At 46.3% G+C, this 22,090-nt stretch overlaps 2 protein-coding genes across 10 annotated transcripts in view; one reads left to right on the top strand and one right to left on the bottom strand.

The window, feature by feature from the left end:
- Window positions 1–3,679, top strand: part of PDK3 (pyruvate dehydrogenase kinase 3) — a 69,217-nt gene extending 65,538 nt beyond the window's left edge. For both annotated transcript variants that reach the window (XM_047843667.1, XM_047843666.1), the window contains exon 12: window positions 2,982–3,679. In XM_047843667.1, coding sequence (XP_047699623.1) covers window positions 2,982–3,002 — 21 coding nt within the window. In that variant the 3' untranslated portion in view covers window positions 3,003–3,679. The remainder of the gene's footprint in view (window positions 1–2,981) is intronic.
- Window positions 3,680–20,501: 16,822 nt separating this feature from the next.
- The window catches only part of PCYT1B (phosphate cytidylyltransferase 1B, choline), a 126,036-nt gene continuing 124,447 nt past the window's right edge, over window positions 20,502–22,090 (bottom strand). For 5 of the 8 annotated variants that reach the window (XM_047843662.1, XM_047843663.1, XM_047843659.1 and 2 more), the window contains one exon: window positions 20,502–21,335. In XM_047843662.1, coding sequence (XP_047699618.1) covers window positions 21,030–21,335 — 306 coding nt within the window. In that variant the 3' untranslated portion in view covers window positions 20,502–21,029. The remainder of the gene's footprint in view (window positions 21,336–22,090) is intronic. The other 3 variants (XR_007148907.1, XM_047843665.1, XM_047843661.1) reach the window with 3 other exon arrangements.

Below are 22,090 nucleotides of genomic sequence, written 5' to 3' on the forward strand. Positions count from 1 at the left end.
TTATGAGGGGATGCCTGCCTGGCTCAGTCAGAAGAGCCTGTGACTCTTGATCTTGGGGTTGTGAGTTCAAGGCCCACATCGAAGTGTAGAGATTACTTAAATAAGTAAGACAGAAAACCCCAGAATTACACTATGATGCCCGTGATCTGTGACTGATCCACCATTAGTGATGTTAACATTGACCATGTTGCAGATGCTGGCTGTCTGGGCCCTCCATGGTAGAGGCGTTTTTACCTTCTCAACTAGAAAGTCCTCTGTGTGGTGTTACTTTGGCCCTGGGCAACCATCACCTAGTGGTTTTTAACCCCAGTTGGTAATTTTGGCCTGAATCAGTAACTTCATTAATGTTTATAAGATGATGAGTTATTTTTGATATCATTCCTTTGACAGTTATTAGCGGACATTCTCCTCTAAAGTTCCTCCTTGTCCACGCAGGCCATTCAGGTATCTCTGGAAGTACAGTTCCTCCTGGAAAGGCAGGATAAGAATTTAAATCTTTCCCTACCAATTTTCAAGGCTAGAAGTTGAGTTAAAATCCACCTTAAACGGTGACAGATGATTTTCTGGCTTTCTCCTTTTTGAGTATTATTGTGGATAGGATAGACTTTTCTTCTATATGTTTCATTCAGAACTTAACATACATACACACACATATATAAAGTGCACACATCTTAGGTTTATAGCTTGACACGATTTTACATCGGTATTTCTAGCACCTGAAATGGCCCCTTTCTAATCAGAGTCTTTTCCCTCTACTGTCCCCACTGTGTAACCATTACTCTGACTCTGTCATTTCTTAAACGTAAAACAAAAGGAACATGTAGTGTGTACTCTTTCTGTGTCTGGATTTCTGTGAGGTTCACCCATGTTACTGCACATAGCAGCCATCTTTTTGAAGCTTAAACTGGCACACCTTTGGCCACCGGTAAGATCCTCTGTGTTCCTTGGCTAAAACCCCACGTATCTTTGAAAACTTTTTCTGGCCCAAGATGACATAATGGTGTCATCTTATACCTTCCCTGCCTCCATCCTAGAATCAGCATTTCCCTCAAGGAGCCCTATTTGCTTTTAACGGGTATTAGAGACCCTAATCTGGAAGTTAGGGGTGTATATTATACCTTTTCTAGTTCTCTTTTCTGGACAGAACTATTAAATCATAAGTTCACGTTGATACTTTCAATTCGATTTTAACATTGCAACGTTTCACCCTAATGTATGTTAATTGTGTATATTTCTTCTTAACCCTGAAAACCTTGATTCTTAACACGCACCAGAAAGGTATCTGTATGCAAACACAGTCGATAAAGCTTCGTGGTTTTGTTCAGTTATAGTAGCGTTGGTCTTTTCTGATGAACGATATAAAGGGTATCTTTACTGATTTTTGTCCCGTGGAAGCATTGTGATGGACCTCTGTACAGGATTGATGGACCAGTCATTCATCTCAGAGATGAAATTTAGAGGAGTTTGGTTTGTGCACGTGAGTGCAGGTATACACATGGGTATTCACACATATATACACATACCATCCCTGACCAGGATTCAGCTCATTCAGCTTGTAACAACTGGATCAATTTCCCTTGATTTCATTTTCAGTCTCTATGCAGTCAAGTAACATGTTGGGCATCACTGTGACCAATCAATGCAAGCTATTGCTCTGATAGGGGGAGTTATTTGGGTAGTCCAGAAGCAGGTTTTTAAAAAATTTTATTTATTTTGAGAGAGAGAGTGTGAGCAGGGAGGGGCAGAGAGAGGGAGAGAGGAAGAATCCCAAGCAGAGAAAGAATCTCCGTGCTGGTAGCACGCAGCCCAACGTGGGGCTCAAACCATGAACTATGAGATCATGACCTGAGCTGAAACCAAGAGTCAGACACTTAACTGACTGATCCACCCAGGCACCCTCCCAAGCAGTCTTTACAAATAATATGGTCCATTTGGAGTGGAAAAAGATGGCTTTAATTGATTATTTTTTAAATTCAGTTTTAAAACTCTATATTCTATCAGGTTGTATAATAATTAAGTATGTCTTAGTTTCTAATACATTATCAGACAAACAAGTTTTAGCAGAAAGCAGTATTTAAAATTGGAAAATGGTTAGCCTGATGATTCAAATTGTTAAATTTTACAAATAGGATGACTGGTGGCGATCTTGGGAAATTATTTAGTATAGGTAGGTAAATTCACTAGGTGAGTGAGAAATTTATCGAAAATTTATTCTGTAATCAGGTTTTTCTTTTTTTGGCTTTTTAAGTTTTTATTTTAATCCCGTTTAGTCAACATGCAGCGTAATATTAGTTTTGGGTGAACAGTACAGTGATTCGGTTCTTCCACACGTCACCCGGTGTTCATCTGATCTAATCAGATTTTTTAAAAAGAGTAGAATGTTTTATTTTTATTTTTTTAATGTTTATTTATTTATTTTGAGAGGGTGCGTGGGAGCGGGAGAGGGGCAGAGAGAGAAGAGAATCCCAAGCAGGCTGTGCCGTCCGTGCAGAGCCCGACACGGGGCTCGATCCCACAAACTGTGGGATCACGACCTGAGCTGAAATCAAGAGTCGGACATTTAACTCACTGAGCATCCCAGCCACCTCTAATCAGATTTTTAATTAGAGCTGTACTCAGATATAATTCACACACCCCATAAAATTCACCCTCTTAAAGTGTACAGTTTTCCTGTATTCAAAGTGTGCAACCCTCACTACTAATCTTAGAACATTTTTGCCCTTTCACAAAGAAGCCCTATACCCGTTAGCGCTCATTCATCATTTCTAATCAGGTTTTTAACTGAGAGTAAAGAACTGTTTTAAAATATGTGTAAGTAATTAAATGGTCATTCTTTTTCTGTACCAACTCAGAGAGTAATTCTGAGATCAGGCAAAGGTTTTTGAATTGCCACCGCCACTAAATGCTCGGAGTCAATCTTCGTTAAATAGAGAACGTTATACTCAAACTGATCGTGGATATTCCTGTTGTTTTCTTTGTAGGGACAAGATCAAGACCAATAGAACTTTGTAGAGAACGGAATGCATCTGTCCTCTCTGTGAAGAAAGATCGTCTTCTGCAAGTCAACCGGAGAGAACTCTTTTCCTCCACCAACTTTGAGCAAAGCACATAGTCACTACAGTGCTTGAATGTCTTATTTTCTCTACATGAGCTGGACCTTTTCCAGAGAAACCTTCTGTAGCTGCTCCATATCTTCACTAAAGTAGCACCTTGAGCAATTTTTCATAGTATGTTGCTGTGATTTGGTTGGCGCCTGTCACGAGAGAGCGCAAAGCCTCGTCAGCGCTCTGGTGTCCTCATACCTCCCTCCTCATTGTCATAGAGTCGAGTGTGTACTTTGTCCCCAGGATTCTAAGCTCCTTCCTCATTCCAGATGCAGCCGGTCTCTACTGTTGCTCTTTGTGACCAAATACCATGTTTTTCCAAACCACCGACTAAGGCCTGGGTAATCTGGAAGTTGGAGACACCAGCAGAGCGTGTCTTGATAGTTCAGTCCCAGGGCCCTTCGTCTCGCATTTGCGTCCTTCCTCACTCTGTGATTTTGACTTTGGCCTTCTTCCATCTGATCTGAGTGAGGTGTGGCTCCTTTCACATTAGCTCTTACTCTCCCATGCATTGATTTTATTTTAAAATTCATTTGTGTACTTCCCTTCTGTCAATTAAAGCATTCCAAAAGGTGTCTTGGAATTTTTCACTTAACTGCTTGGTTTCAAAGATCTTAAGTGAAAAACTACCTTCTGGTCCTTGTCAGATTTGTAAAGAGCGGGAAGTGGAGTTTTTATGCTCTGTAAAAATTTTGCCAGTCTCATTATCAGATTCCTTTGTAGTTTTCTAAGGAATTGGAGGTCCCTGTGTGATGCACTTTACTAGTTATAAAATAGGCTGTCGAAGGCAAAAGTTCTTTCTCATTTATTTTGAAAAATGCCCTAGGTCTTCATAATTTTCATTTTCGTGAATGGTAGCCATTTTTAGAACTGTCGATCTGATTTTCATACTCCTTTCCTTATTGCTGAAAGCTGGACCGGGCAGAGGACTCGGGCCGAGGAGAGGGAGGTCAGGTTGTATGTACCCTCAGCAACGGGAGCCTTCCCACAGCCCACATCAAGGCCTCGCTTCGTACGGCTCCACATGGTGTTTCTCTCCACCGTGATTTCTCCTGTCTTGTGCTTTGGCTTCTGCCTTCTTGTGACGCCCATATCCATGCTCCCATCCAATTTTTAAGCATGGAGTTCACTGATGGAAAAGTTGTAGCTTCTAAAGTACACAGTACAAAGTCCTTTGGTGCCACGGTGGCGTCCGTGCAGGTGCCCTCGCTGTGGCCTCCGTGGGGGTCGCCCCGGGAGGGGAGGGGTCGGGCCCTGAGCAGCTGCATGCGGCAGCCCTTTCTCTTCGCTGCACCGAGCCTGATTTTCTTGAATTTCATTATGTTACCTGAGCTCGTGGTAGTTCCCCTTGGAAAGATCCCTCATCCACCCGTACGAAGGTCTCATCAGGGAACTCCCATAATCCACTAGATAAGAAAAAGACAGACGTGCTTCTGAGAGAGGCGGGACAGGATGGTCCGGATGGAGGCCTGCGGGTTTGAGGACCGAGTCCGTGTCTTGGGGATGGGGCCATTCCGTGTGATCTTTTCCTTGTGTCACAGATGTAAAAATAGGGGCCCTTTCCATTTCAAGTCTCCGACTGTCTTACAAACATTAGGTGGTAGACCATCATCTTCCCGGGCCTCCATTTCTAACCACGCCCCTTTATACTTTCACATCTGCTGTTCCGCAGGGGGGGCGGAGGCCACGGACCGAGGAGTGGTCCCTCCTGCCTTGTCCTGGCAGCGTTTTGCTGTGTGCTTGTGGACATTGTTCTGCCCTCACCAGCTCCCTGTAAGGGTGCAAGAAGGAGAATAAGGTTTGGAAAAATCCTGTCGCGTTCTCCCCTTTATAGGTCTTTTTCAAAAGTAAAGATCTCTTTTTGTGTTTTAGTGACACGATTGGTAGTCCTTTCTGATGCACTTGCCTATCCAGCTGGCTCCTGTAGTCTTGCCTCTCCTGTCTGCCTTCTGCATTAAGAATTGACCTTTGCTCCAGAGCAGCAGCCATAAGAAGAGTTGCAGGAACATCTTGCATTCTCACGGCTGAGTGGCCCCAGCATTCATTTATCCTTCGTGTTGGCCGTACGCAGCTCTCTGAATCTGAACATGGGTGCCTGCCTCTGACTGTGTGCTCGGTTTGTCGAAGCAAATGGTCAAATTGCCACATACAGGTTGTAAAATAAATAGACATAGACCCCTTTTAAGCTGAATTCATTTAGTACTCCCATTCCCTCTGTGTTTCCCTCTCATGTCCTCAGTTTTTAGTATTTGGGGACTATGTCTGCTATTTGGAATAGTTCCTGGCACATCATAGGTGCTTAATAAATATTAGTTGAATCAATGAATGAAAACTGACATTTGCCTTGGGTGGCGGGCAGCATCTTTCCATGTTCTTAAACTATTTTTGTTTCCAGTTAGAAACAATTCAGGTCAGGAGCTGTGGAAGGACTGAATCTCCTTTCTACAGGCCTGAGAACAATGACTTTAAGAGGTAGAGAAATGAGAGGTGCCTGGGTGGCTCGGTCGGTTAAGCGACCGAGTTCAGCTCAGGTCATGATCTCATGGTTCCTCAGTTCAAGCCCCACATCGGGCTCTGTGCAGACACCAGGGTCCCTGCCTGGTAGTCTCTCCCTCCCTCTGTCTCTGTCTCTGTCTCTGTCTCTGTCTCTGTGCCCCTCCTCCTGTGCGTGTGCACTCTCTCAAAATAAATAAACTTAAAAAAAAATAAAATGGAGAGAAATGAAAGAAGAAGGGATGGCTCCACCGGAGCCGTCTGTTGCCTTTTCTGTCTCTGAGTGTCTGATTTTGGCTCTTTAATATAGTGGATTTTTCCATCCAATCAAGTGAGACAGTGTCACAGCCTTGCTTATTGATTCCAAAGAACCATCACAGAAAGGCTCCCATTTGACCCTTAGAGTGCCGCGAGGCGGACGCTTCGAGCATCCCCTCTGTTTTTCATGCGCATTCCAAAGCAGTTCACTGGTGTTTCCAGGCGAGTGCAAGAACCAAATTGAGCAGCTCGGTCTCGTTCCCAGTGCTTTCCACAGTGCACCAGGTCACTAGCATGATCTCTTTTGAGGAATTTCTCGGGTATATTAACACTCGAGGGCAGGATACGAACCAAAATTTTTCTATAGTGCCAGAGAATTCCATTCAAGAGAGGTTTTCTTTTGTGTGTTTTCATTTTGGCATCGTTAGTTAGAGGAGATCATCGAATGGACTTGGCAGCTTTTACCTCGAAAGACAGGCAACTCAGAGTGTGTAGCTGCAGGTAATTATTAGAGTTATTTAGACTTAATTCCATGTTTCAGTTAACTCAGTGCTCACTGCCAGCCCTCTCATACAAAGACTCCACATCCGGTACTCGATGCTTTTATCTTTTAGTGGACTGGATTACAGCTTTGGTTGGATTTTCTTGCATATTTACCAATATGTTTCTGTTGCCATTCCTTATGAACAGTAATTTGCCTGGCTCTGAGATTCTTGGATCACATCCTTTTTCCCTCAGTTCTTTAGACACGTTGCTTTATTATCTTCTGGTTTCTGGTGGTGCTGAGAGGCCTGAGTCCAGACAGATTTTTTTTCGCCTTTTGCAGATGGCCTACTTGTTTGTCCCGGGCACTTGTGATTTCTTGTGTATCCTTGAAATCCATGACTGGATTCGAATCTCAGAATTGACCGTTGTCTGTTGGCTTTTTCTGGTCCGTGATGAGTGTTAGACATTGTCATTGGGCCTTACGACATGTCTTAGCAGTGTATTTGTTCTCTTTAATAATTTGCCCCTCTATTGGTTCTGTGTTATCTGTCCTCCACATTTATCTTTCCTTTGACCGCTTTCATCCCCTTGTCTTTCTTGATGCTGTGATATTTTTCACCTCGGGTCTGATCCTTCATCTTCTGTGGCATTGACGAGAGGCGTTGCTGCGCGCAACGTGAGTTTCACTTCTGTTATGCTTTCTTTTTTTTTTTTTATCTGTTTCTTAGCTCTGTCAGCTTTTTTTTTTTTTTTTTCATTATGTTGTCCTCTCTGACTCCTGGTTTCATTTCTTGGAAGGCTGAACTGTGTTGTCTACAATTTTCGTGGTTTCTGAAGTCATTCTGTTTCCAGAGTGTACTTATCTGTTGTGTGGTTCCTTCCTTCCTTTCTTCTGGGTTGTTTGGCTCTTTTATTGTTTCACAGGTATCGTGATGGGTGTCTCTGCTTATTATTTGTCTTGGCATGGGACCAGTTCTGGCTGCCCAAGAAGAGTGTGGAGAAATCCTCCTCGACTCCTCTTTTCTGAAGCGAGACGTGTTTGAATGGTCACCTTCACACTAGATGTTGATGGGTTGTAATGGTGGAGGCGGTTCGTGTTTTTCAGTCTGCTAGTTGGATATGGGGGAAGAAGGAGTTAAGCAAAGCCTCCTTGGGACATTTTGTCTCCAAGTGCCTTCCGTGGACGCTGCTAATCCCCTGCCCAGCCGGGGGAAAGGAATTCCCTTTGAGCTTCCCTATTTCCACCAGGTGTCGCCCTAGCAGGAGTGTGGTGGGTTCGTACTTCTGCTCTGCCGGACTGTCTGTAGTCAGCATGTGTGTGGTTGGCTCCCGAGTTCTTATTTCTGTCCCCCACCCACAAATGGAGCACCTGCCATCTCCCTCTCCCCTCCCAGGTTTGCTGGTGGAAACGTGCCCGTGCGGTGCGCGCTCAGCTTCCTGACTGCCGCTGTCCCTTGTTTCTCCAAATTAAGAAACGAGCGGTAGAGTCCTTTGGAAACCTCTCCTGAACTGCCCAGCAACTGTGGTCTGCTTGACAAATGCGAGAACCCTCCTTTGATTAGTCTCCAACTTTGTTGTATCTGTCAGATACTCCCCCTGGAGTCCTTGGTATGGGGTGGTGGCTTTTATTAGTTTCATAATGGCCAGCTTCTTTTTCAGTCTTTGGATGTGTGTGTTGAGGGGCAGGAGCCCTGATATAAACATGTGTTTACTCTGCCATCTTTCCCAGTGGTCCAGGTGCTTAAACATTGACTTTGAAGATAATGTCCTTCATGGTCATAATGTGTATGAAAGTAAACAGAAGGACCCAATATTGCTAGCAGGAAAGGACCATTAATAACTTAATCAATACAGGATTTTTGTTTATTGTTCTATGTGGAAAGATAACTTTTAACTCAGGTTCCTGTTCCATTGATTAGAGATATCAGTACCTTCTGGTTTGAAAATAGGGGACGATGTAATGAACTGAAGAAGTTATCAGCCAATGACAGTTATTAATTGGTTCATTAAATATGGTAGACTAGCACATAATCAGAGTTAGCAAGAGAAGCAGAAGCTGTTTTCAGTTAATAGGTTGCTAGTCCAGCTGTCTTGCTGAGGGTATTAACCCTGGTGAAAGCTCGATCGTGACACGGGTTTTCTTACCTGTCTTTTCATTTCAACGCATTTTAAAATTTGGTTCATGAAGAAATAGGGAGTGAAGTTCTCATCAGGATTATTTTTGTTATTCATGAATATCCCTTGAGATGGTGTGTAGGTCTGGGGCCTACTACAGAGGCACACGAATTAATGATTCTAGAGTGCGTTTACAGGTGAACGATGGGGTGGGGTGGGCGCTCTATTGGGGCTGTTTGTAGGGTCGAAGCTTCCTTGCCTCCGTGGCCAGCATATTCCACTAGGCAGACTTACCTTTGGATCCCAGGATAATGACCAAGGAGCGTGACCGACAGCCTTGCTCTGTGACCAAACTCTACCGTGCAGTGCCTTCCACTAAAGTCAGGGTCTTTGCCCTGTTTCTGTCCTGGTGTGAAAGGGAAAATTGAATATGTGCCTACGCATCAGGGATGAGTGAAAAGAAAGTGGTAGACAGGAGTTGTGTAAAGGGAAGCCGTGTTTATTCTTCCATTTCGGTAATGAGTGTCTGTGGGGTGCTAGAAACTGTGCTAAGTGCCGGGCACGTGGCACGGAGCATAGCAAATGGAAATCCCTCCTCATGGACGCCACGTTCTGGTAGGGGAAACAGACAAGACACAAAACAAGGAATGTTTCTGGTACAATGGAGAGATGAATACAGTGGAGAAAATGAATACAGTGGAGAAAAAGAAAGCCGGGGGGTGGGGGGGCGTGGGGCGAGTTAGGGGGCTTCAAGCCCTGTAAACGTTGTTTTGGTCAGGGACAGGCGTGTACCTTAGATGAGGAAGTGTTCGTGATTCCGGAGTTCTTGTCGCCTTTGCATCCATTCCTCTGCCCTGGAGGGCCGTCTTCTGTGTCTGGCTCTGTGTGGGGCCCTGCAGGGGACCCTGCCCAGGGCCGGAGCAGCCCTCCAGGTACGCACAGCTCCCAAGCCTGTTGCGTCTCCGTGTGTGGCTGACCCAGGAGAGACCCTGGTCAGGTGGGAAGAGCCAGCTTTCACGATCCGCTTTCACTGAATGGTGTGGGCTGTTGTTCCCTCATAACACAAATGCGATGACAACAGGTTCCAGATGTCTTCTTAGGACTTTAGAAATCATGATTTAAATACACTTCTAACGTATGGTCGACGCCGCTAGAGTTAAAATAGCAGCTCGCCAAGAGGAAAGACAACTGGCTGGCTCAGTTGGTAGAGCATGCGTGCGACTCTTGATCTCGAGGTTGTGAGTTCAAGCCCCACGTTGGGTGTAGAGATGACTTAAAAATAAAATCTCGTAAAAAAAAAAGGAGAAACCCTCTTTACCATTTCCACACTGGTTTTAGAGGTAGAGGGATTGTCCAAGAAGGCTTCCCTCTCAAGCCCTCAGGTTGGCATTAGCTGTGGTCACCCCTGAAAATGAAAATAAAATGACAGCAGTATCCTAGTCACAGAAGCCTCGAGAAACCTTTGTTTCTGCCTTTCCATCGGTCTCTAAAATAGGGACATGAATTGCCCATGATCCCAGTGACAGGGTCACTGTGGCCCGAATGAGGGCCGCTACTTGTGGCGCAAGGTGGCTCTCTAAGGGAGGGCCAATTTGTCACCCTTTAAATGGACTCACTTGCATATAAACAAAAGCACCGTAGGGCCTCACTCCTGAAAGCGTCCCAACAAATGTCCCCTACACAACAAATGTCCCCTACGGTTGTGGGCCCGCAGCAGGAGAGAGCTCGCCCCTCCGCGCCTCGTGCGCCCGGGCCGCGGGGTCACTCGCTGGCACTGCACCCTTTCCCTCCAACACTGTGGTCGGCAGGGACGCTTCGCCTCCCGCCTGGAGCGACTTCGGCCTCCGATGGCGGCCACGCAGCTCTCGGAAGCGGCAGGGCTCCAGGGCTCCAGTGCCGTGTTCCGGCGGAGACCGTTGGGAATATTTTGTGTGCGGTTTTTGGAAATGTTAGAGAACTGAGGGGTCGATTGGCGGCAATACTGCATCCAGGAAGCTTCCGGCGCAAAGAGTATGAGAACTTAACCTGCAGAATATTTCTCTGTTCTATAAATCTCTCAGTGACATTTGGATTAATCAAGCATAATTAAATGTAGTTAGATTTTTGTCAGATTGTAGTTCAAAATAATATTCATCTATGGAGAGGGTAATATATTCTGTAGAAATTTTATTAAGCACTTTAGTTAAGCAAACACTGAGGAGAACAAAATCAGCCTCAGGAAGGTTAATTACTAACAAAACAGAAAGTATAGTAGATTATGTAAATCATTTTAATTTTGAATACCATGGTGTGAGCTCTAATTTACATAGAGAGGTATTTTAGATTTGTTTTTCACATTTTCCAAAAGTACAGAGTTGGAATTGCGCTCTTTAAAGGTTCCAGTCGCTGTAGGTTTCCATTCGGTTTGCTGAACTTCTTCGTGTTTTCGTTGCCACAAGTGAGAAACTATAGCCGCGTTCTTTAAAATGCAGCTGATTATCTCTGTATTCCACTAAGTTCGTTTCAACCGTAAGAACTGTATTTTCATTTCTGTACCTTTAAAGAGGTCATCTTTTGAAGAGCAGTGTGAGGAGGGAGGTTTGTGAAGGCATCCCGCCGTGCCTGGCCTCTCACTAAATGAAGAGAGATTTTTTTCAAACAGGTAGATTTAAAGAGTTTAGACTGTGCTGATAAATCTTTTTATTTTAAATAATTTCTTTCAGGGGAGAAGTAAAGAGACCAAATCGATGTTTCATGGTCTATTTTTTTCTACTCCGAGGATGACAGTTTCACTACCCTTGCAGGTCTCAGGGAACAGCCTTTGTTAAGAATCCCCACGGAAATCTCTGAAACTGTATCACGGTGTATTTAGATTTGACAGTTCTTGTCTAAATTTCTGGAACTAGAGTTTCAAAAGTGTTGTCATCTCAGGAGCACGAGATTACCCAAGAAACTTGAACCTCACCCTTATCACCACTGAGATTCTATGTATTCTGGGCCTTTGCATAGTAAGTGACACCCAAAGTCCTTTGTTTAGTAGCTATACAAAGGTCTCTCTATCACACTTACTGCGATGTTCGTAGAAAAACCCTGCAGTTTAATTTTGTTTGCTGAGTTTGCTTCTTGGCTTTTCCAGTTTTGTACCGGATTCTGTTTTCTATTGGAATTGAATCCTTTGGGGATAATAGCATTTCATTTAAAAGAACGTTCCATTAAATACCTCCAACTTCTGCCGACCTAACAGTGGCCTGCTATTTGAACTCACATACCTTTTGCAAATGGGCCAAAATAGCACCAATGTCCAAGAGCATATATACAGTAGGCGCTGTGTTGCCCTACGGTTAGCAAAGGAAAGAAATGTCCAGTTCTGGCACGTAGGGCTGGTTTCCCAGCACTTCAGTTCATCTTTGCCTTCCAAACTGGTCAAAAATAGCCAGCTAAGAACGGAATGCATATTATTGACACAACTACTTCATGTTTTAAGATCATCTTAACCTTGAGATTTCTTTTTGAGAGCAAAGCAAAGGAATCCTGACATTCAACACGAACTCTGTTTTGTCTCTTCCTATGTGTCAGACGTAAAAAGACAGTTCCAAAAGTTAGATCTGATTGGAAGCCAAAGGCATTCGTTCCTCAGCCACGCCACATGTAGCTGACAGGAAGAGTTTGTGAAAACAGGCGGGAGGAGTGTAAACTTTCGTATTGTTGTTTATAACGCACCATGGTACCACTTTCTTATAAATTCCATTTTATTTTTGTCCTTCGATCCGTTATAACCAGGGGAAACTTCAATCAGTATTTTAAAAGGCCCTATATTTACATTAAGAACTGGCTTATGCCTGTATCTGACAAACTGCTGGGGTTGCTTTCCGACGTGGTTAATTAGAACGGATGCTTTAGAATAGCTAGAGCCGCAGCCTGTCACTGTGGGGATCTGAAAACGGGAGAATCCTGCCACTGCAGAGGGAGCAGGCCGCATCGCTGTTGGGAGGCAGAGTTTGCCTGGCTGGCCGCGTGGCCGGCGTCAAACGTGAAACGAGAGGCTGTATGTGCTGGCTGTTCCCCAGCCGCCTATGTGACTCTTCCCCCGGGGAAAGCATCACACAAAGCGCTTTGGTATCTTGCTTTTCACTTTTAAAAGTTCCTGTTAGAGCTGCCATGTGAATGTGCACGAGTCATTGTGCATCTAATTAAAATCATTCCTTAGACCGAACCACACTAAGTGCATCTTGACTCTGAGTAGACAGCCAAGGCAAGGTTGAGCTGGAAACTATAAGGTACTGGGTACTTCAAAACTTCAGGCTGACTTCCTTGGTGCCCCCTCCCCCATTTCCATCCTCCTCGCCATTACAGCGATTACTCTGTTACGCTGTGCTGCGCCAGGTCCGAATGCTACGCTCTGATAAAAAACCTGGCTTGCTCTTGAGCGCGTCCTGAACAACACGACACGTGCTTTGGCGGAATAGAGCATACCGCTTGAGCATTCTGGCCAACCTGATCTCTGCCGAGTTCCTTGGTGTTGAAGCGATTTGAAGTTGCAATTTGCCATTTCAGGTTCACGGAGACACCACACACCATCTGTTGCTCTGAGTTCACGTCCTCACAAAAGCACACAAGCGCTTGCAGCTTAAATATTTTCCAGATTTAGGACCCGAGTTGCAAATACTTCAGAAATGCTTGAAGAAAATAGGAGAAGTCATTGCAGGGTGAAATATACCATCGTAAACACAGCTAATGCTGCATTTAAATGTAGTTCCTTGCTTGGCCAGTTTGTCATCACGGCTCTTTAGCGCACGCAAGCGGTGATTAAACTGGAAACTGTAGCTGATTTGACAAGGGAAGAATATTCACTTACACGAAATTAAAGTTCTTTACGAGTCTTGTACCTCCACGTCCAAATCTGACCTGGTTCGTTTTGCGTATCTGTCGATTCTGTCACGGCGATAGATTTACACGCGTGTCCAGTGCTCACGAGCTGCCTTGGGACTCATACAGTGCAGCCCAGCCCCCTCGTGTTCTGTGCTGTTCTGTGGCCTGGCTGGTACACGCTGTCACGAGTGGAGGATGACACTGCCTTGAGGCAGTTCGTCACCTCACGTGCTTTGGAGAAAAGTGTTCTGTTGTTGGGATTGTTGGAAAAACACAGCCAGAGGGGTGTGTGGCTTAGATAACATTCCCTGTGAGTTGCAGAGCCATCTGCGGTGTGTATCACAGCCACACTAGTCGCGGAGCACGGGGACAGTTCTGTACCACCGCCATCGAACAATAAAACGGTAGTTGTGATTCACTGCGTGTCAGTGTGGTCTTTTCCTGAGCTCTGGCCTGTGGTCTCATCCCTCCCACCCGTGAGCCTTGCCGTCTCGCTTTCTGCAATTCGATACGTGAGCAGCACCAAGCACCTTCGTAAGTTGCCGGGAGTGGACAAGGACCCTTACCTAAATGCTTATGCTCGATCGGAGGAAAAATAGGTTATTTGGATTCTTGGCAGCGGGGAACATCCTGTTGGCAGAATAAAGGAGCTCCTCACAGTGTATAGTTTTAACGATATTTTTCAAACATGGATCAGGGAAAGGGGACCGTACATTGTCCACGCCCGACACTTTTGGCAGCGAAAAGAGCACTATTAATAATTATACGCTAAAGCATGTAAACATGTGCAAACCAGGACTGTGCTGGGCGAATCGGGCCTAACTGGCCATGGACCACCTACACCAGAATCACACAGAGTGCTGGTTAAAATGCAGGTCCCTGGGCTCTCCCTCAGCTTTATTCATTCAGATGCTCGGGGCCGGAGGCCCAGGAATCTGTATTGCAACAAACGCCACAGAGGAATCCTTTAAGAAAGTGTAATTTGGGAACTGTTGCCATATGGAATACGCGGAAGAGAAACAACTTGGAATTTGCAATTAAAGGGCCGTTGTTTCCATGGTGTCTTTTGAGGATGTGGCACAGCCCGACACCAGGACCCAGCGCCTCCGAGGTCATTTGGCTGCAGTTACGGGCTTCCTGAATAATGACTAAGTGGTCTGGTCTTCGTGCTATCTACCAATGTGTCGTTCTTCTAAACAGTCAATGGTGAATGGCTGTCTTTCTAAGACTTGAGAGAACCTACCTGCTGTCTTGTATATTTCTCGCTAAAAAACAAACCTAGAAAATTTGAGGCAAGAAACTTGGGTGTAAATGATTCTTGGGGTGTTAATATCAGGGAATCCACACATTAGCCTCCATTCTGCTACCAGCAAGTCGTTAACTGCATCTTGGTTTCCTTGTCTATAAAATTAGGGCGTTGGACTATATGGTTCCAAGGTCCTTCCCAGGTCTGATATTTTATGGCACTCTTTAACACCTAAAATAGGAAGCAGGTACCACCAGCTGCTTTCATGCTGTGATACATTTTGCCCAAAGAATACAAAAGCAGTGGCTCTCAGAAGCAATCGTGGTTTTAGTTCACGTATTTAAAGTATCCGAATTTTACCAAAAGTCAGCCGCTGTGTGAGCCCATCACTCACGACCGGGGGACTAGCATTCTTGTCGCAGTCACTCCTCCCCTGTTTTGAAATCATAAAGTAAGTATTGTTTAGACTCACAAAGAGACCCTCCAACTCAATGTCTATGGTTCTGTGAAGCTGCTGCAGTGCATTGCTCTTGGATGTACGTTTTGACTTCCTTGTCATTTATTTCAGGGTTTTCCAATGACTAATGCATGTTTGCAAACGATCATGCGATCTCTTCAGATGTTCCTAGTAACACAAGAATGTCCTCCGGGAACACGAGTAAATCATAAGGCGTCGCGTAGGAGGGGTTGCCCCTGGGAAGGGTGCGTGTAGACCACTGCCCGCCAGAGCTCTGTGATGATGGGAATGTTCTCTATCTGTGCTGTCCATTATAGTCGCTCCTGGCCACTTGAACACTTAAAATGTGGCTAGTTCAACTGAGGAACGGAACTGTTTATTTAAATGGGATTTATCAAAATTTAAATAGCTACTTGTGGCTCGAGGCCATCATGTTGGACCTGGCAGCTGTTGAATAGCCATTACATGTTGTTGAATTGTTCTGTTAACACCGAGCACCCGTCTTCACCAGCCACTGGAATGGGTGCTTAACAGTACTTTTGTCATTTCTTAATGTTGGTCTTAAAACGAATCCTTTGCCTACTGCCCACTGATGACACTGTTATCAACATAATAGTCTCTCTTTGGATAAGAAAATGAGATTTAGACCACATTTCTCCTGTCACAGCGGTATGGCAGATCATTTCTCATCTTTGTTATACGAGCCATTGATCACAATCTCTGAATCCATTACTCTCCGAGGCTCACTTTGTACCCTGAGTTGAGGTATTAAGTATAGCCCAGAGGGTCTCAACCTGGGCTTGTTGGAATCGGAGTCCTGGGCCCCACTTCGGATCCATTCTGTCAGATGGCTTCTGGGACATATTCTTAAGAGTCCCCTAGGAGATGCTAACATGGGACGGACCGGGTTGAAAACCACCGGTAAGTCCAAACCTGCCTAGGAGAATCGTAGGTGGCAAGCAGCGGCCAAGCCCGTCTCCTTGACACAGAGCAGGTCCTAGGGGCCTTGCAGTTGTATTGATGTTCTGTTTAGCAGGTAATTGGAAAATACTCAGAACAGACAAAAAGGTCTTGATTTGAATTCGGGGCAGCTGAGCAGCCTTGCTGTTTCTTACCGTGCAAGAAACTCTAAGTTAGGCCAATGGTCTTCTCACCGTTCCCCGGCATCGTCGTCTGAACAGCCCTCTCCAGCCCTCAGACAAAATAAACGCATTAATGCTTTCAGTAACAGTGACGGGTGCAGAGCTTTCCATCGTTCCTTAGTAACAGCTTAATATAATAGTGTAATTATTTCCAAAGTTAGAGATAATTATTGTCACCTTAGCACAGTAACTGGAACAGAGCTTCCTATACGAAAACTGCTCTTTTCCTAGGGCTTCAACTGGCAACAAAATAGCAAGTTTACGGGGGCAGATACTGCCCCGTTATCCAGGTGAGAAAGGCCCGTCAGTCACACTGCAATCGAATTTAGGGTGAGGCCTCGAATGCCCATGTCACTCATCAAATAGTTCTGTCCAGATAAGAGAGTTCAAGTCTTCGGGGCGAGGCTCCACACCTGTTGTTAGGGCCTTAAAGGAAAGTGTGTGCTGATGCCTTGGGACTTCGGTAGCTCACCTACAGCTGTACTATTCATGGGCCTAGCGAAGGCACAGCAATCATGAGCCTCCTCCGTTCGGCAGTCCTCAAAGAGTGGTTTCTAATAAACAGAAAGTCTCCTATTTTTTTTAAGTTTATTTATTTTTGAGAGAGAGAGGCAGAGGATGGGCAGAGAGAGAGGGAGACACAGAGTCCGAAGCCGGCTCCAGGCTCTGAGCTGTCAGCACAGAGCCCTATGCGGGGCTCGAACTCACAAACCGTGAGTTCATGACCTGAGCCGAAGCCGGACGCTTAACCAAGTGAGCCACCCAGGTGCCCCGAAAGTCTGCTATTTAAAATCTACTTATTTTCCCCTACTCTGAATAAGATGTGGCAGTCCTTGCACTTGGAGGAAGAGCACCCCACACCCAAAGAGATTAGTAAAATATTGTGAAATTAGTTGTTCGTAAAAGCACTGTAAAACTCTATTTGGCACAATTAGAAACCTGGACTGTTCAACAAGGGCTCAGGAGAGTCAAAGGTAGGGCCAGTCAGGAGAGGCCATAGTTGAGAGTCAAGCTACCGGGCTTGAGCTGAAATTGGCATGGGGGATGAGACTGTGTCCTCTTGAATCTTTGTGTCCCCAGGACCTAGCAGCTCACTCAAATGTTTATCGAAAGCTCCAGACAGGAGTGCAAATGCTCATGGAAGGCTCCAGTGGGAAAAGAAGTTACTCTAGAAAAGAGTATGGAGTAGTCTGATGCTGGATGGCTGGAAGTGAGTTCTAGCTTAAAGTGGTCATGGTCAACTTCCAAGGACCAGAAAAAGAAAAAAAACACAAGCCAGGTGGAGAATAGGCAGGAAACCGATTCTGCCCAGCAGTCAGAAGCTGTATTCCTGAGCCTGCTACAGTAGGAACGTATCCATTTGATCAAAGACTTTGGTTAGCTGCCCTTTTACTCCTTGTCTCCTTGAGACTGCCAAGTATGAATTGGAGGATATATACAGAGAATGGGGCGGGGAAACTCTTAAACTTCCTTCTCTATCAGCCATGGCTCCATGTTTGTGAGTCGAGGACCCACCTCCACGTCTCTCCTCATGGACCGATTAGCATGTTCATTTGGGTCAGACATCTCCCATGATACCTATTCTGTGCTTCTCTTGTGGATATCAAGACTTGGGAGAAACCTTTTAAGCAGGTTCATCATGAGTAGATACAGGAATGTTAAAAAGAGGAACATGAATCTATCTGCATAGGGGTTACTGTTCCTCAGCTCAGGAGCTGGAAAAAGGTTCAAGGGTTTATGACCATTGTCTTTAGTCACCTTGTGGTAGACAGCATAATGGCTCCCCAGAGGTGTCTGCATCGTAATCCTCGGCATTTGGGAATATGTTGTATTACGTGGCAAGAAGGAATTAAAGTTGCTGACGACCTTCAGATAGGGAGATTTTCTTGCATTATTCAGGTGGGCAAATGTAAACACAAGAGCCCTTATAAAGGCAGAAGGCATGTGGGAGTAGTGTTAACATGAGAAAGACGGCACTGGCCGTGGCTGGCTTTGAAGATGGAAGGAGGCCACGAGCCAAGGAATGCAGGCAGCTTTTAGAAGCTGGAAAGTGCAAGAACACATCCTCCCTAGAGCATCCAGTGCGGCCAACATCTTAATTTTAGTTCAGTAAGACCCGTTTTGGACTTCTGACCTCCAGAGCTGTGTTGTTTTAAGCCGCTGAGTTTGTTCCAGAAGTAGGAAACTAATATATACCTCTTCAGCTTCTTTCAGCTATTGTTGATCCCTGGGTACCAGGTATGGAAACAAAAAACAGAGTCAGTGACTCTCTTGTGTTCATGTTGATTTGTGGTCAGACCAGCGAATGGCTTCTTGTCAACATCTATCCAGTGGAATGGGACTACCAGGCAAGAAAGACTGGTTCTCTCGTCAAGCTGTGTCATCAGTCATGTCCTGCCACGTGCATGGCAGAAGATGACAGGTTTTCTTTGAACTTGGAAATTTTCAAGTGACAAGTTCATTTGCAAGTATAATTAGCTGAAAAGGTCCCTGTGGAAAGGGTAAAGTATCCCAACTCTTTCAGGTATAGATTCATTAATTCTTTTAAAATGGAAGGTTACATATCAAATATTTTAGTTATGTCTAATCCCTCCATCAGAACTCCGCTTTTGTGAATACAGTACAGTAACCTGGCATGTCAATTTCCCTCCCTGCCCGCCCCCCCCCCCCCCCCCCCCCGCAGGAAAGAGAATGAAGGTAAGGAGAATAAAAATTGCTTGTAGGAGACAAGTCAACCCTGCTCTGAACAGTTCTCCTCAAGCTTCCCATATTTGGTCAGCTATGGCGGAGACTCAGCTAACAAGGTCTTTTTTTTTTTTCTAGAATATAAGTTACAGCCACACAGCAGGGCCTAACAGAGATCGATTAGTGCCTACAGATATTTATGCTCTTAATGATATTTTTGCATTTTACTGGTTTATTGGTTTTGACTCGATGACTTCTTAAAGAATTTAACCACTGGGTATACTTGGGGGTTTATGAATGGTCATGCTTTGTCTGAATGGCATCTCGGTGGGAGTCTTTTTATCTAATGGCTCCTACTGAAGAAGTTGCTTAAACACACAACTCCAATAACCCGCGAGGCCTCCGGTACAAGAGGACTCTGTGCGTGTGCGTGGTTTGTGTGTAAACATTTCTGATAGTGTACCTTTTTATCCTGGGGTTCTGTTTACAAAGGCTAATTGTCTTTGTAGCAAAAATGAGAGTCCCTCAACATGAATTTTACTGTGCTTTAGAATGGATTGCTTTTCTTTTGGGAACATTTCTGAGGTCTCACAAAGTCAAGAAGAAACCTGTAACTCTTGCTGTAATTACAGCCTGTCAAGAACGTGTCTGATCTGGGCAACAAAGCCAAGTAACAAGGTCTATGAATAATAGGTATTCTGTTTTTAAGTGGATTCCCTTGCTGGACGCGGGCCTGGCTGTTGATTCTAGAGTCCGGGCTACTGTTAGAAGTGTCATTTCCGAGCTAAACCTCCCCAGATGGAGTTCATTGAAACTCCCAAAGGAAGCTAGTGGAGGGCACGTGCCCGGGTCTCGGCACTGCAGAATCTGCCTCAGTTGCTGGCCTTTGGGCTCCCGATGTAGTGCCTCCACCCCCGTCTCTCTGCTTCCGTCTTATCAGAGGCGCGCTTCCCCAAAGATGTTAAAGTGGTGGAGATGGCCACGCCGCCCCGGTTAGGTACAGGTGAGAAGCCCCCACCAGGTGGCAGGATGGGGAAGGTGGGTGGAGCCCGAGAGCCCGTGGAGGCCAGGGCGTGTAAGCGGCCACCAAAGAAAGCTGTCAGCTGTGCTGGGCCACCCCTCCAGCTCTCTGCTCAGTGAGAGGTAAGCACTTCCTCACGGTCACTTGGTGACAGCATCCTAGCCGGAGCAGCTTAGGGACACCGCGGGCTGGGTCATACATTCAGAGACCTTAACGGGCAAAGACCTCAGAAACCATTTCCGTCAACCCCTTCGTTTTACAAAAGCAGACACCGAGGCCACAGAAGTGAAGCGGTTTGGCCTCGGTCATGAAGCCAGTTAGCACTGGAACCTAGAACTCAAGGTCCCGACCGGGCTCCCTCCGGTGACCTTCCCTCCGGGTAGCCTAACTAGCTCGTCAGTCAGGTGTGGGCCCTTTGCCCCGAGCCGCGCCGCGCAGAGCCCCCGCCCTCTGAAGTCCCCTCTTAAGTCCCGGGGCCGCAGCTGGCCATGGGCGGGACGGCCGCCACACCTGGGTTTTTCCCCTCTGAGCTGGCACTCGTACACGCGAACGCAGAGGCACACTTTGAAGAAACACGACGAGCCAACGTGCAATTACGTGTCCCTTTATTTATAAACAGGTTGGGAACGCTGTGTTCCACTGGGGAGCGGGGGTGGGTCGGGGAGGGACGAGGGGGTAGGGGTGGAGGGCTGATTCCAGTAGTTCGCGTTATTCAGCACCAGAGCAAATGCTTGGGCGTAAGGTCGTACTTTAACCCAGATGAGTCTCCGTCTTCTTGTATGTACAGCAGAGTCTTAAGAGTGTGTGCTCTTCTTATGGCTTTGTCCCGGTGCACATCGCAGTGACACAACAAAAAACTCAATTCTAGAGAGAAGTAGAAGTTGCAAATGCCTCGTGAACTTATTCGTTTTTAAAAAGTCTGATGGCCAAGACTAGTGCTGAATGGATGCCTGAGGAACAGGAACATCTCTGCTCCAAACGGGCTCATCTGATTCAGCTGAGTCTGAGCCGCCAACTCACTCGTCTCCCTGGGGTACACCTGGGTGCTAAAGGAAGTCCTGAAGCTGAAGAGAACACAGGCGCACGCTCGCTCTTCCCGTCCCTCCCTCCAGGGATGGACTCACAGTGACTACAGCCCGAGGCAACGAGCAAGATCCCAAGCCCGCAGAGCAGGTCAGAAGGCATTCTTAGGTCTCAGGGTCGCTCGTCTTGAGGTTGGTTTCCTTTGCTTTTCTAAGGTCCTGGCACATGGGGGCGGGCTTGCCAGAAGCGGGCCGTTTGGTGTGGCTACGATATTAGAGCTCTCCTGTGTTTTGAGCTGGTGGAAGGGTGAGTGTTTGATTTCAGGGCCCTGGGGAGAGGGTGTGGCAGCTGACGGAGAAGTGGTGAGCCGGGGGAGCTGGGGAGGGCAGGGAACCCACACCCCGCACGGGCATTCACTAACCTTGGGTGTCTGTGAAAGGAAGCCTTCCTTCTTCACCTGTTAGGGGGTGAGTGACACTCTGAAAGGGAGCAGAAGGTGACTGCTCCCCTACTCTCCACCCTCCACCCTCGTTTTCGCCCGTCTTTGTAACCTGGCCCCCGTCTGCAACCCTCGCTACTGTTCTCTAGTCCTCAGTCTAAAGCTTCCTCGCTTTGTCTCATTTCTGCTGGTCTCTTCGAGCCTGCACTTAATTTCTACATCTCTCACTCCAGCCCTGACTCACTCTGGGTCATTACTGTTGATTGGTCGGCCCGAACAAAGAGCACCCCCATCTCTTCCTGGGGGGTGGGCTGGAAGACGCTCATGGCCAGAAGCGCCAAAAGTTGGGCTGTTGGGCTGTGGAATCCCGCCCCCCGCATTCCTTCTCAGTAGTCTCATGGCCTTACAACGGTGGGCGGGTGCTGTTGGAGGACAGCAGGGGCTCGGAGGGTGAGCTTTAGAACGGCTTGTGGGCTGTTGTGACCCATCCCCGAAACATCCCAGACATTGGTCGTTTCCCATTCGTGGCGCTGAGTCTGAGTCACATAGGTGGCATCTGTCAGTACGCGGCAGAAGGCCCGCAGACGCGTAATCAGCCCGATCGATCAGCCCCACATTATTTGCTTCAGAACACAACTCAGCTGAGGGCGGGCCTGCGCCGGGCCGTGCAGTAAGCACATCAGAAGCCCGCCCAAGGTAGTTGCTCCTACATATAGAGCTCCTGAAGTGGTTTGAGAGCACGGGTTTCCTCTAACGACCTTTCCGCTCTCGAC

The sequence above is a fragment of the Prionailurus viverrinus genome, chromosome X (assembly GCF_022837055.1).
Source record: "Prionailurus viverrinus isolate Anna chromosome X, UM_Priviv_1.0, whole genome shotgun sequence".
Lineage (NCBI taxonomy): Eukaryota > Metazoa > Chordata > Mammalia > Carnivora > Felidae > Prionailurus > Prionailurus viverrinus.